The 14,490-nt window shown below is 43.5% G+C and overlaps 3 protein-coding genes across 4 annotated transcripts; 1 reads left to right on the top strand and 2 right to left on the bottom strand.

The window, feature by feature from the left end:
* Nucleotides 1-6,999: 6,999 nt before the first annotated feature.
* On the bottom strand, nt 7,000-8,210 carry LOC119556656 (protein KTI12 homolog). Its single transcript, XM_037868998.1, has 3 exons — nt 7,882-8,210; nt 7,475-7,821; nt 7,000-7,401 (listed from the first exon to the last, which is right to left on the bottom strand). The coding sequence occupies exons 1-3, from the start codon at nt 8,144-8,146 to the stop codon at nt 7,114-7,116; spliced, it is 900 nt and encodes a 299-aa protein (XP_037724926.1). The 5' UTR covers nt 8,147-8,210; the 3' UTR covers nt 7,000-7,113.
* A 329-nt stretch (nt 8,211-8,539) lies between these two features.
* Nucleotides 8,540-10,512, top strand: LOC119556930 (protein SMG9). Its single transcript, XM_037869421.1, has one exon. It carries the CDS (start codon nt 8,618-8,620, stop codon nt 10,085-10,087), a length of 1,470 nt encoding a protein of 489 aa, XP_037725349.1. The 5' UTR covers nt 8,540-8,617; the 3' UTR covers nt 10,088-10,512.
* LOC119556932 (carnosine N-methyltransferase) lies at nt 10,483-14,222 on the bottom strand. 2 transcript variants are annotated; one of them, XM_037869423.1, is made up of 6 exons: nt 13,787-14,222; nt 12,942-13,200; nt 12,022-12,140; nt 11,808-11,948; nt 11,466-11,723; nt 10,483-11,405 (listed from the first exon to the last, which is right to left on the bottom strand). In XM_037869423.1, the coding sequence occupies exons 1-6, from the start codon at nt 13,909-13,911 to the stop codon at nt 10,967-10,969; spliced, it is 1,341 nt and encodes a 446-aa protein (XP_037725351.1). In that variant the 5' UTR covers nt 13,912-14,222; the 3' UTR covers nt 10,483-10,966. The 2 variants fall into 2 exon arrangements, with proteins under 2 accessions (XP_037725351.1, XP_037725350.1); XM_037869422.1 differs by having other exon boundaries at nt 10,515-11,405; nt 12,022-12,191; nt 13,787-14,221.
* Nucleotides 14,223-14,490: the final 268 nt, after the last annotated feature.

Here is a 14,490-nt window from a genome sequence, read left to right as displayed (position 1 = left end):
ATTGGAACGGATTACGCAATTCCGCAAAAACCGACTAATTTAACCATATCTGCTCGAAAATCGAGTCGAGTGAAAGAGACAGCAAGCTAAGAGGGGGAAAGCATGGGCGAAAACACAGAAACACACAAGGGGGCGGAATGGTAATGGGAGTAGTGTAAAAGTAAAAGGTCATTGGACGAACATTGTACCTATTTCTGCTATTTACACACACATTGCCATTCCCACATGGATGTGCCTCTTTGAGTGTGTGTGTGGGTGTTGGTGTGTGTGGGCGAATTGTTATTACTGTTCGCCAGTTACACAAAAAAAACATAGACAAAGTCAACAAATTAAAAGAGAAACCCCAACTTCCGATAAGAGTCAGCAACATATTTGCAAATACTTTATAAGGCCAGGTATCATATGTATTATTTTGTATGTTAGGTGGAAATGTATTTCCATAAATACTTATAACTAACATCCAAATTTATAATCCAAACTAGTAGTTAAGTTAAGTTTATTGACGGAATAAATTTGTATTTACTAAACATTTTTTAATATATTTATTTAAATATTTACCTTTTCAAATCAAATACTCAAAACACCTCTACTCGTACCGCAACCACAGCCCATAAACCTCTTTGCTGGGAAAGGGCAAACTGAGTAATGGCTTTTCGTATTCCGCACTCGAACAAGTCAACAACCGAGTGGAGAAATTGGAGAAATGAAATGGCAGTGAAATGGCGGAGTAAAATGGCCCAAAAGCTAAAAAAAGGCAGCAGTGAAAGATCGCAGCCATCAGATCGGATGGGATTGGATCTGGAGAACTCGATCTCGGCAGATACCACGCATTCCCCGGCGTAACTCATTAGTCAGGACTTATCTGACAGATCGTCATAAGCATGCGATCTTTAGGTCGCGAGTCCAAAGGCCGCAACGTGATCATTCCATTTCTTCTGTTGGCCAAAGAAAGCGGCCGAAATTGCCAAAGTCGCTAAAAAGACAAAGCTGAGAGGAAAAGTGCCAAGCCAGCTTTAAGTACATATGTACACATGGCCAATCCAACACATATTGGTTGGAACAAAAGGTGTCCAATTGTGACCCCGAACAAGATGATTCATCGAGGTATTTGGAAAGTGCAATCCACGCGGAAGTCGATTTTGAATTCCAAAGAACATACGCTTATGGCATTTCGTAACTTTCGAATGACGCCAGTTTAAAAAAACCCCCTGTTAATGGATCACTTTCCTGGAAATGGTTGTATACTTCGAGCAGAATCGGAAAACATACAGATAATTTTAGATCGCTTTTGTGAAACACTGAAAACGAAACGGAAATATCTATAAATTTAAGTGACAAATTAGAAAGTAATACGATTTTGGCGTTACACAGAATTCTCGTCTTCTTCTCGTCATTGGAAGTTATAATTCCCAAGCTTTTTTAATGCAATTTCGAATTGTTTTCAATTTTTTCTTGATGAGGGAGGGAAGCTGATGAATAAGAAAGCAATCAATCCAACAGCACATAATTAGTAATCATGACTAAGGGATAGAAAGCGCGTGACAAAGAGGGAGAAAGAGGGAGAGAGTGTGAGAGGGGGAGGGCGATAGGGAGACAATAAGAACTTTATCGAGGCACTGACCCCTGGGCAATTTTACATTACGTATGTACGCATGGGTAGTACCGACTTCACAGACCCCTCCTTTTTCTCTAGCCCCTTTCTCCCTTCTCTCAGCCATCCCTATGCATATGTCACGGCTATCAAATGGCAAAATGAAAAAAGTACAACGGCAAACTAAAGATAAGGGAAATTCCTGCTCATTCCTTTCAACTTAACCCAAGATTCGATTGGGATCAAGCAACTGTGAGCCAAATGGTATGGTATAGGCCATGGGGAACAGGGGAATGGAACGAAACGAAACGAAACGGAACGGAACGGATCGGAACTGATAAGTATGTTTACGCAAGGAGTTCTCAGGTTTTCGCAGGGAGTTCTCAGGTGGGTATATTGCACCTTATGCCGGGGGAGATACTGTAACGCGCTAAATAAACTTCAAGTTCATTGGCATTGATTAAAATGCAAGGCGAAAGAAAATGAAACCAAACGAATCGGATCGAAACAAAATGAAATTAAACAAAAGCGATAACCACAATAAGTTGCCACGCACATGTGTGTATGCAACAAAAGCTTTAATAAAGGAAAACTTAGAACAAGCTTCGCTTGGAAATTTATATAATATTTAAGTATGGAACCTTATACAGAATCTTATTCGGAGACAATAATTAGTCATTACAAAATCAAAAGAAAGTTTTGAGATGCATAAAAATATTTATATAAATACTTGTTTTAAGGCAGATATTTCTGTTTCAAAATTGGATAGATTTGGAATATAAAGATACAAAAAAAAACGAAAGATTCGAGAATTATTTGTTTTTAACTTCTTTTTTTTTTGAAAGTTTCCCATTGTTATTACGACACACCCTTCCTCATTTTTCCAAACAATATTCAAGTCCGGACTTTGATAACTTCTCTATTCCAACTGCACAGTGCCAGGAAACAAGTTTTGGGCTTTCGAAAACGTTCCAGCGAAGGTTGTGTTCGACATTTGACAGCTGGCAGAATTCAGGATTCAGGATGCAGGATTGGCTGCATGGGCATTTCCCAAAATTTTCCCTTAATCGGCCACCCAACTCGCATGTGTTTGCCCAAAACCTTTGCCTCCCAACCTTGCCACCCTCTCTGCCCGTCTCTTTCTCGCACGTGTGAGCCATGTAAAACGGGGGTTACATGACATTGAAACCGATTTTGAAGGTTTCAACGCTTTGTTTCACTGGACAGGGTAAGTTCCACTGCTTCGCCAGAAATATCTACGAAAAGAAAAACATCACGGGAAAAAAGAAAACAACAAAAAAAAGACAGACAGAAAACCAGAATAAAGCGTTGCCCCTTTTTTTTACGGGTTCTTGCTTGTTTCTTTGCTGTAATGGCGAAATATACACAAAATTTTGGAATCTCTCTGACGCCCTTGTCACTACATTTTTGGTCATTGGCCTCGCACGTACACAGATACGGCACACACTTGCACAAAAAAACGCCAGTGGCGCACACAGGGGGATCGGCTTTTTGGGAGGGGGGTTTCAGAAAAAGATTTTCATTGCGAAAATGTTAGAACTCGGTAACTAATAAGTATTCCCAATATACTGGGCAATTAATCTAATTATTCTCATGCCGTATTCTACGAGGAAGTCCCCTTGGGATCTCAAAACCCCCTGGAGAAACTACCGCCTACACCCCTGTGCCCCATACATATACACCAATGTAGAGCCATTTGGGACTTGGTAACAAGCGGCAGTCGTAATGCGAAGAAGCAGGGAGAAAAAACAAAACAATACCAATGCCCAGACCCTCCGCACCCTCCTTCTGGATCCACCCCCCTTTGGACCCACCGCCCTGTGTAGAGTCCCCAAGTTCCAGGCGTTGTTATCGTGCGTTCGCCAACCCACCCGCTACTCACAAACACATACACACACAAACATCGGCAATCAGGAAGAAGAAACCAGCCAATAAAGTTGTGGTGGGGAAAACGCCGCACTTTGGATCCCCTTCTCTAGACTATTTTAGTAAACTTCCAAAGAGCTTTTTAACAAAAGAACTGATTTTCTATTTTTTTTATTTCTGTATAAAGCCTATTTTCATTTAATAATGAACAAATAAATACAAAATGACCAACTTAATGAAGAAGAGGACAATTAACACAACTTTGACATGTATCTGTATCTTGTATCTTTGTGTCTTTGTATCTTTGTATCTTTGTATCTCTGCCGAAAAACGCATCCTTTCTTGAAGTTTGTGCATTTTGATTACCATCAATTCGGGTTATGGAATTCACATATTGAAGTTAATGGAAACCAATGGAAACGAATGGGAGAAAGGGCATCCGTTAAGTCGTTAATATAATTCGATTTTTAGTGGCATCAAAATCGTAGTCATCGACATTCAGCATCAACGATTGTTTATCAATGTGTAAATAAGCAACGTTTCGTATTCGTGTTCGTATTTCGTATCTGTGTGTGCGTTCCCAAAAATTTCAATAGCAAAGGTCGATGAACTCGAGCCAGAGAGAGAGAGCGGCAGAGAGAGAGAGAGAGAGTCCGAGAGTAAGAGCGCACATTTTTTGTTTTTGGAATTTTTTTCTGTTCCGCATTTCTCTGAAAATTTCTCTCAACTCTCTTCGCCTCTCTCTCTCTTTACTTTTTTGAATTTGCGCGCGCTTCCTCGTTGCGTTTCATTCATAAACAGAGAGCGGCGAACTCGAACTCGGTGTTTTTTTTTCGAGTTATCTCGGCCAGGCCAACGAACCGGGCTCTGACATGTGCTTCTGCCGCTCCCCCTGCCCCCGCCCCTGTTCCACGTTCCCTGTTCCTGGTCACCACCCCCTCCGTGAACTTTAAGGCGCGGTGACTAAGCGCGCCCTCTTAAACTGCTGAACTTAAGCCATGGCAGTCTATAGGGCTGGATACCCCACCCCTGGATACCCACTCTCAAGCCGCAATTATAATGCCATCATTCGGATTATTGACTAGTAATTAAAGTGTTGCGCGATTCGGTGAAATGCCTCGGTTATGGCATTAAGTATTTATGAGTTATGCTGGTCACCCTAGCACATGCATCATAATTCCCTTGGGTTGAAATACTAAAAGAGACTATCTTTAGGAATTTCATAGTTCTACACAAGTTAAAAGAATGGTTTGGTTTTAATTTTTTAAAAGTGATATCTCTCATACTATAGAAAACGTTTAAATCTCTCTTAGTTCTGTTCAAGAATATATCATTCTATAAGGATATTGCTCTTTTATATCTCAAATGTTCATATTTTCAAAAGCATTACTCAGGGAAAACTTTTGGGATTATCAAATTCTAGAAAACAGAAAAAACTGAATTATAAGATCCAAAAATTTAGGCAAGATAGTGTCAGTATCTTAGGGATATTTTGAGGTGAAATGTGATAAATTGAGGGGTTTTTTTATATTTAGTAGGGTGTCCAGTGCTATACATAAAGGGTACTCACTTAAATTGATCCCCAAAACTTAGGAAAGATAATATAACATTATCCCTAAAATGTAAGTATCTTGGGGTTATTTTTAAGTAAAATGTGACAAGTTTTTTTTATTTAGTAGGGTGTCCTGTCAGTGATATACATAAGGGGTACTGACTTTAATTGGTACCCAAAATTTAGGCAAGATAATAAAACATTATACCAAAAGTGTAAGTATCTTAGGGTTATTTTTAAGTAAATTGTGGCGTTTTTTTTATTTAGTAGGGTGTCCTGTCAGTGATATACATAAGGGGTACTCACTTTAATTGGTCCCGTTGCAGCGGTGGCATCTTTGTGGCATTCGGCTGGCGCTTCTTTAATGGCCAGCGTTTGCGAATACCGTTGATCCTGGAGCCGAAAGCGATACGGATATCGATAATGGTGGTGATGGAACTGGGGCGATATCCATGCTCTGCCAGCAAGCGATGCTTCGATTACCGTTTGAAGTTGATTTGCGGTTGGTTTAAATCACTTTTTTTTGTTTGCAACACACTCACAGCAAGACACAGGCTCTGCTTCTTCTTTTTTGTATTTTTGGGGTTTGGTTTGGGTTTTGCAAAAACCACTTTTGATTACCAACTTTAGCTGATAATGTTTTCACATTAGTGTATTTTCATTCGTTATGTTTTAAGGTTGTTGATTCAAGATTTCAAGATTGGCAGCTGTTGATTTTTTCAGGGGGCTTTTTAGTTATATTTGCATTATTTTTTGGATGGGGAAAACGTCAGCTGCAACAGAGCACACACATAAAAAATAGTATTAAAAAAATGTCAGTTGCAAAGTTGCATTATGCATTTTACATTTTTGAGCCGCACACACACACGCACACACAGAAAACAAAAACAAAGCCAATTTTTTTTGTAGGATCTTTGAAGGTTGTTGTTGTTGTCTTTCTAGACCTTTTTTTATATGAATTTTTTTTATAATGCTTGTTGTTGCACTTGTCAAATTGTCGCACACAAACACACACACACATACACAATGCACTTTGCTGCTAGAGCGAGATGGAGAGAGTGGGGGCGATGATGGGGCCCTTAAATTTATTTGATATATCCAATCTTTGGTGGTGCAAAAAAACTCTGTTGAGGCAACAAAAAACGTAAAAAAAAAGTTATTTCTTGATTTTGTTGTTATTATTTTTTAGTGGAACCAAGGAACCAACAACGGAAACAGCGTTTGGTCTTCGAAGCGTTTGCTTTCCGGGCGCGCGACTAACTCGCTGCGAACGTCGAACGGTGAATGTAAAACAGAGCTGCAGCGCGGCGGTAGAAGAGAAGTGCGGGTGTTCTCTTCGAGAGCGTGTGAAAGCCAGAATCCCCTCTTAGCGGCTCTCTTAAGCGCCCTAAGAGAGCCGCCCAGAGCGAATCCATCATCTATCACGCTTCTCTTTCAAAAGAGAAAAGTTCGTTGCCTCTGTTTTTTGTTTTTGCTTAAGCGACCGTTAATTTCAAAGTCGACCAATTTTAAAAAATAGTTTTAAACCATTTTAAAAAATTAATTACATTTTCTGAAGATTTTTCCTTAAGTGTTTTTTGGTACGAAGTGTCATGAAAGCTGACAAGACAAAGAAAAAATTCAATCCTTACCATAACATTTATTTAATTAATTTAATTACAACAGGAAACGAATTTCTCGACCTGGTGCTGATAATTATTTCTAAAAAAAAATTACATGAATGTTGAGAGTTTTTGATATAAGCATAACAAAAAATATCTGGCCAACAAAATACTTAAGCGGGGACACCTTACGGAAAAAAGTCGAGACACCTACCCACTCCTTACAAATCGAATACAACTTTTAGTTCATAAATTGTAAATTTGGAAATTTTAAGAAAACGGTCATAAGGCTCTCCCTTGTTTTATACCATTAAACTATATTTAAATATACCAAACCACCATTAAGAAATATAAATAATTACGAAGCATTTTTATTCAAGCTATGTATTTTTAAAGTTTTTTTTTTTAACTTTTTTTATATATTTTCCAAAGCACCCTGAGGACTCCCTTGCATTCGTCATGCCACAATCACAACCACAGCGCTAGCAGCCGATCGTGTTGGCATTAATGAACTGAACAAACAGCTGCGGCACCTGCTCCAGCGGAGTGGGCGCCGTCTGGCTGGCACGACACGTGCTCGTGATGAACTTCTGGCGCAGGCGGTTCAGCTGGAGGGCGTTCATCGAGGTGGCCACCTTCACGGGACAACTGCTTCCCGGGATGCGCAGCTGGCCGAAGGCCTTGATCTTGACAGCGCCGAGAATCTCCTTGATGATCGACTGCATGATGTTGTCCAGCTCGAACAGGTAGTTGGTCGCACCCAATGGTGGCTGCAAAAGATGGGAAACGCCATTAGTTAGTTGAGCCTTGTTGCTAGTCTTGTATAGATTTGTTCAGGCTTACATTCTGGGTGCTCTGATTGGGCGGCAGGGGCTGCGTCTCGTACAGGGCCTTGTAGATGGCCTCCACATCAAGCGTGTCCTCGGGCAGGACCACCAACAGGGGACTGTCCCAGCGGTTATTGCTCTGTGGCTCCTCGTAGCGCATGCACAGGGCATCGAATATCTCGCGGGTGTAGGGAACATTCGAGTTGTTCACCTTCTGCTCCGTTTCGCTGTCCGCGGGCAACTCATCCGCCTCCGTTCGCTGGCCATTGAAGGTCCACGCCTGCTCCTGGGGAATGCAACAGAACAGGGTGCACTGGGTGGTTCTGGACGCCTTGGTCATGCAGTACAGTTCGTAGCGGTAGCCTGCAAGGAAATCTCTAGCTTAGATACTTTCCCAGAAGTAGAATCTCAATTAGAGCTCACCCTTGATGTAGTTGCCGGCGTCCAGGATGACCAGATCCTCCTTATTTAGATGCCGCGAGGCCTCCGACTTGAGATCGCTGCGCACCACCTTCTCCTTTTGTGAGTCCCCGGCATGCGAATTCTTGCCAAAGAGTGCCTTTGGCACTGCCTCATTTTCGCTGATCAGATGCACCTTCCTGCCGCGCTCCACAAAGTGATCCCGCAGCTGGCGGGCCCGGGTGGACTTACCGCTGGCCGGCAGACCCGTGACCACCACAATTGGCATGCCTTTCCTCGATAAAAACAATAAATAAACAAATAAGGTCCGGACGTCCACGATGCACTGGCAACCAGTGTTGGTAAAGTGCGCGCTTATGGTGGCAGCTTACCTTATTTCAAGCTAAATCTAGCTATGATAGTTGTACAAATTCTTATTGCAACTTAACTTATATATTTTTAACGTGTTATTCTTTTTTTTTTTTTTTAGAAACCATTATTTTTAATAAAGCATCGCTGATTACGGCGTCCATATATATATATATAACATGAAATTTTTGATGTAACAGATTTTTTTTGCTTACATATGTATATTTAGATTTCAGCTATTTTAGCGTTTTACCGCTAATATTTCCATGACAACAGCACAGCTGTTTATGTTTCGACCAGTGCTGCAAAACGCGCCAGACCTGACGTTGACCACACAAACGTGTTCAAACTACGGGGTTTATTTAGTTAAACCCCAATAACCGGCTTCCGAATGGCCGAACCCCGTCGCCGTTTCCGCAACAAGAAGCGAGATGACGTCTCCTCCGGCCTCCTGGCCCCCGTGACCATTGCGCGCCGCGAGGACGCCCGCATGGTGCAGCCAAAAATTCTGATGAAAAAGGATCGCGACCGGGACAAAGAGTGGGACAGGGATCGAGATCTGGAGCGAGACAAGGAGGCGGATGCCTCACCCAGTGGCGGTAGCTGCTATCCCGATGCACCGGCGGCCATCAAGACGATCATCATCAATCGCACAAGTGACATGCGGCCGGCGGACAGGTGTCAGTTGGCCATGGTCGGAGGAGGTGGAGTGGGAGATGCAGCTCCTGCCCAGGGCAGCCACATGTCCACCGTGCCATCCACCTCCGTTTGTGCTGCACTGGTTAGTTCTGCACCAAATGGCCGCGACAAGGGCAACTGCAGCGGTGGCCCCGGAACTACTGGCACAACGGCCGGAGCACCAAGTGCCCTCCAGGAGCTGCAGCCGCCGCGGATGAACCGACCCACACCCCTCATCGTGGCCAACGGCGTTTTCAATGCCAATGCTCGCAAACTCTTCCATAAGACCAACACAGATTTCACTGTAATCGGCATCCTGGGTGGGCAGTGCTCCGGGAAGAGTACGTTGCTCAATCTTCTGGCTGCTGAGCGGTCGCTGGACTACGACTACTACCAACACTTGTTCTCTCCAGAGGCGGACGAGTGCATCTTTGCCACCCGGCACAAGAACAAGCCAAACAATGGCCAAAAGAGCATTTTGCGTCCCCGCACCGAGAACCTCCAGTTCTTCATCACGCGGGAGCGTCACATTCTGCTGGACACGCCACCGCTGCTGCCAGTGGGCAAGGAGCCCGATCACCAGGACCTGCACTCCCTGTCGGCTATGGCGCAACTCCTGAGCGTGTGTCATGTCCTTATTTTGGCCATTGACGGCTTGGCCGTGGAGCAGCTGCGTCTGATAAACGCTGCCCTTCGTCTGAGACCGACGTTTCCCTGCAAGGGCTACGTGCGGGATCATTTGCCGCAGGTGCTGTTCGTGCGTACTCGAGCCCAGCGGCAAGATTTCGAGCCGCAGCAGCGTGAGCGACTGGACAAGAAGCTGGCCTACCTCTACGGGCCCACCGGACTGCCCATTTACCGGGGCAGGGGCGAGGCGCGATGTCTGAACACCTTTCTGCTGCCCGAGGTGAGCGGCAACGGGGCAACCGCCTTCCATGCGGGCCTCGGCGAATTGGTGCGTCAGTTCCGAGAACGTGTGCTCGGCTCCACACGCATCTCCATGTGCCACAGCAGCACCGAACTGAGCGAGGCCATCTGGTTCGAGATCCTGGCGGAGAGTGCTCGCCGGAATGGCCCTCATTTCGAGAAGATTTACGCGGAGATCAAACTGCGACACCTGGACACACGTTGCCAGTGGCGGTCGGACAATTGGCGCACCTTCTCGGCCAGCACAGAGAGCTGATCCAAAGATAGCGGCTGCGCGTCTGGAATAGAACTATGTAATTGGGTGGGGCGATTTGGTGCGCCAGGACTCGCACGGGGAGGATTGATTGCTGGGACCATGCTAGTGATTAAAGTTCCAATATCAATGATGACCTCTCTTTTTACTAAACCTTTGTACAGCGTTAGGGTCAAATGATCTGTCAAATTCTGACCTCAAGTCCATTGTCGAAAGAGTTGTTTAAAGTTAACATATGAATCAGAAGTTGAGAACGTGACTGATATATGTACATATTGTTTTTTAGACATATCCATCATTAAATAAAAGACTTCCCGAAATGAATTCACATTTTCAGTTTAGTATAGAACATTGGTGTTTCCTATCAAATCGAGTTAGTAAATTAAAGCCACTAAATGAACAAATAAAAATTATTTATTTATACTTAATGTTTTGTTTTGGTATATTTGGTTGGCCTATTTCGAAACTCTCACTTTAGAATTTGCATGATAAATTTTGTTCTGGTACATTTGGTTGGCCTATTTTAATGCGCTCATTTTGACTTTTAACGATATTGGAGCAAGGAATTTTCTAAAAATTTGTTTTGGTATATTTGATTCGCCTATATTTCAATACTCTCACTTTTGACTTGGCACGATAGTAGAGCAAGGAATTTCCTAAAACTTGTAGATTTGAACAAATTTAAAATCTAGCAACTCTAAAGGTGTATAATAGAAGAGAGGTAAAGCAGTTAATCAACCTCAAATCATTCTGGTGCGATTCGAGTTCCCTGTCTTGCCTATGACGCGGTGATTAAGGTATTGGTGGTGATGGCATTTGTAGGTGGGTTTGGATTGGGATTTGAGTTCGATTGGGGCGTTTGGGGTTTGGATTCCATGGCTATCACGTTGGCTGGGCCTCCATCTCAGTCTCATCGTTGGACGTGGCCTGCAGTTTCAGCTGCTGCTGTTCCTGTTCTGGGTGCTTCTCTGCCCGTTCCTGCTGCTGTTGCTGTTGCTCCACCTCCTCCTCGCTGTCCTCACGCACAATGAGATCATGTGGCTCCCGAGAGGCCTTACGCTTGCCCCGCTGCTCCTCAAACGGATCCGGCTTGCGACAAACCCAAAAGAGGCTCTGGTACTCGCTCTGCTTCATCGACGATGGGTTCTGAGCATATTTGGTACGGATACCGGTGCGCGACTTCTCGATCACAAAGCCCACGCTCTCCATGATGATGCACAGGTCCTCGAACGTTGGCTCAATGCTGTTCTGTCCGCTAACGTCGCTGTAGTGATACAGCAGCGGGCCGAGATTCACCCAAATGCCACCAGGCACAAGAATTCTGAAAGCAAAGTGGGGGAAAATGACCACAGATAAATTTTATGGATCTTATCTAGCTCACTTGTAAATGGTGCGTATAAAGTCAATAACGTTATTGGCACAATCAATGAAGAAGCACGTGGCCACGCAGTTGTAGGCGTTCGGCGTCTTATAAACCTCCAGAAAATCTCCTGCTGCTATCTCAAAGTGGCCCTTGGGCGGATTCTTCAGTGGGCAGACGTCGGGAAAGCGAACGGCGGTCACCTGGTCCTCGCGCCTCAGATTGTTAACATACTGGTGCACCCAAGGATACAGCACATACTTGTTCTCGTAGTCGCACCTGCCGAAAGGAACACCAAACTATGTCAATTAAACAGCTTTAGGGAGAGCTTTAAATGCAGAACCAACACTGAACTCGACTCACAGGTTGAGGACAAAGTTGGAGGCGATCAGCATGAAGTAGGAAAACTCGTTGCCCTCGCAAGAGTATCCCAAGCAGGCCAGCTCGTAGGTGAGACGTCCCAGTCCCGCTCCAGGCACCAGGATCTTAATCTCCTTCAGCTCGCTGTTCAAAAAAAAGTTAAGGTGGCGAGTGTAAAAACAGTAGATCAACTGGATTGAACGAAGGAATCACTCACTAATCGCCGGGCTTGTAGTACTCCACGATGCTGTCGATGATCGGCTTGTAGGATTGCTCCCGCTCCAGGGCGCCATCGGTGCTCCAGTCGCGCGCGATCAACTTCAACGTCGACTGGGCCTTTAAAATTTTTAGAGGTTCAACGTCAGCTTCATCGAATGGAATATCATTCTGCGAGTTGGATTAGAGCGGGTGCGAGATACGAGGTGCGGATATGGAAGAGAAACATAAAGAAAAGAAATATGATAGATATTAAAATGAGGAAAAAAAGAATTTTGGTTTGCGAATATAATGGAGGATCAACAAGCATCTACACGAATAGTTATAGTTTTTAATTGCATATTGAAGTTTAGAAACAACGCTATTCAAATAGTAACCTAAGACCTTGGGAATCCATTTTTTTTAATCAAGTTTATAACTAATTTAAAGTAAGCATTGTTTATTTACATATAACATGAAAACCAACGGCACACAATGTTTTCAATCTACAAAACTAATTTTCTGAAAATCATGTGTTCTACTAAAACATATTAAACATAAATTAAGTTGGCAATTCAAAAATGTTCACTGAAGCATTACGAATAATTGTGAAATTAAAAAACTAAAAAAATAGAGGAAATAAAGTTATAACATGAAAACCAACGGCACACAATGTTTCCAATCTACAAAACTAATTTTCTCAAAATCATGTGTTCTACTAAAACATATTGAACATAAATTAAGTTAGCAATTTAAAAATGTTCCTAAAGCATTACGAATAGTTGTGAAATTTAAAAACTAAAAAAATAGAGCAAATTAGTTACAAAAATGTAGGAAATATGGAATAGTCATTTTGGGTAGAGCTTGTTTAAACATGAAATGAAAAGTTTCGTGGATGGGTGTTTGGGTGAGGATGAGGAGAATGCTCCGAATGTCGTTTACCTGGTCCATATCACCGTGCCTCACATTTGGCGGCGGCTCGTCGAACTCCCAGCGGCCCGCCGAAGGATTTTCGCCCGTTTCCTCCGGTGGATAGAGGACGCGCTCCCTCAAAATCTCCCGGATAACCGCCTGATTGCGATCGATGCACGTGCGGACACACTCCAAATGCCCCCGGTACTTGGCCAGCATTATTTGATCCTCCGCAGACAGGCTGTTCAGGTAATCCACAGAGCGCTTTAGCCGCTGACACGCATATGGCCTGCATAGGAGAAATTAATTAATTTCCATTATCAGCCAATGGTACTCAAAGCCTACAAGCACGCTTATCACCAGAGATGACGGGGTTTCCCACTAGAAGTTATGCCTGACTAATTGTTGTTGAAAAACTAGCACAAAAAATGATTTATGAATTTTTTTTAACATTATGAAGGGTTTTAAAAGATAATTTAGTTTAGGAACCGGGCGTATTGAAAAATAAAAAATTTCTTGTTAATGGTCCGATCTACTAATATGTTTTGAATAAACTATATCTTCTAGACATTTTAAGGTAGAGATAACGTTTGAGTGGGCTCAAAATAAATTGGAACCCCAAACCGAAACCGCGATAATTTTAAATATTATCCTTAAAAAGCTAGCCAGATTTGGCGTGAACACCCCCGCATAACCATCACTGACATGCAGGCACAGGTACCAAATGAAACGGTAGTTTGTCAGCAGCTTGTCTGCACATGTCGCCTCTCCCGCTGCCGCCCCGCCCCCCTTGGGCAGCCACCCACCGCCCCATTCACCGTTAGCCGGTAGGCGGTAAGCGGTCATTCAACATGTGCCCCAACAACAACACTCACCCGTAGTAGAGGAAGGCGTTCTGCACCTTCTGAATGTGCCGCTCCTCCTCCTCCTCGTTGGCGGCAAACGTCCGGGCCAGCTGCTCGTCCATTTTGGGATGCATGGGGAACGCGGCGCAATCCATTGGCTTGATTTCGAGTCCGTTAGTGTCGCATTATCATTAAACTCGGCGTTCTGTTCTTTCACTTAGTTATCCACGTTATCCATAACCCCCCCCCAAACCCCATAACCACGACGGGATAATCAATCCAAACGAAGTGTAATTGTTCCCACGGATTATATTTTTAAGCGAAAAGCAATACTTTGGACTATATCACCAACTTAATATTAGCCACCCACCAGCACAGGAATCACTTCAACATCAGTTTTTCCACGACAAAAATAACTTTGATTTTTAAACCGACGCCGACGCGTTCCTTCCCAGGTGTGTGTTGTGTTTTGTGTTGTGTTTTTACGTTTTTACGTAAAAACAGAGGCAGAAAAACGTAAGTGTCGGCAGAACGTAAGCCAACGTAAGTGTCAGTAAAAAAGGGAGATAGCCTCAGCGTAAGTGTCAGTAAAAAAGCGAGATGCAAGATGGAGAATGGAAGATGAGCGAAAACATCAGCAGCGGGAATGTACACATACATATTTACACAAAAAAAAAGCAATGAAGCTCTTGGTATAAAAATACTAGGCAGATTCCACGGAAAAGCCAGCAGCA

Source organism: Drosophila subpulchrella, chromosome X, assembly GCF_014743375.2.
Source record: "Drosophila subpulchrella strain 33 F10 #4 breed RU33 chromosome X, RU_Dsub_v1.1 Primary Assembly, whole genome shotgun sequence".
Lineage (NCBI taxonomy): Eukaryota > Metazoa > Arthropoda > Insecta > Diptera > Drosophilidae > Drosophila > Drosophila subpulchrella.
Note: the sequence above shows the minus strand (reverse complement) of the source record. Positions and strands in the feature narration are given on the sequence as shown.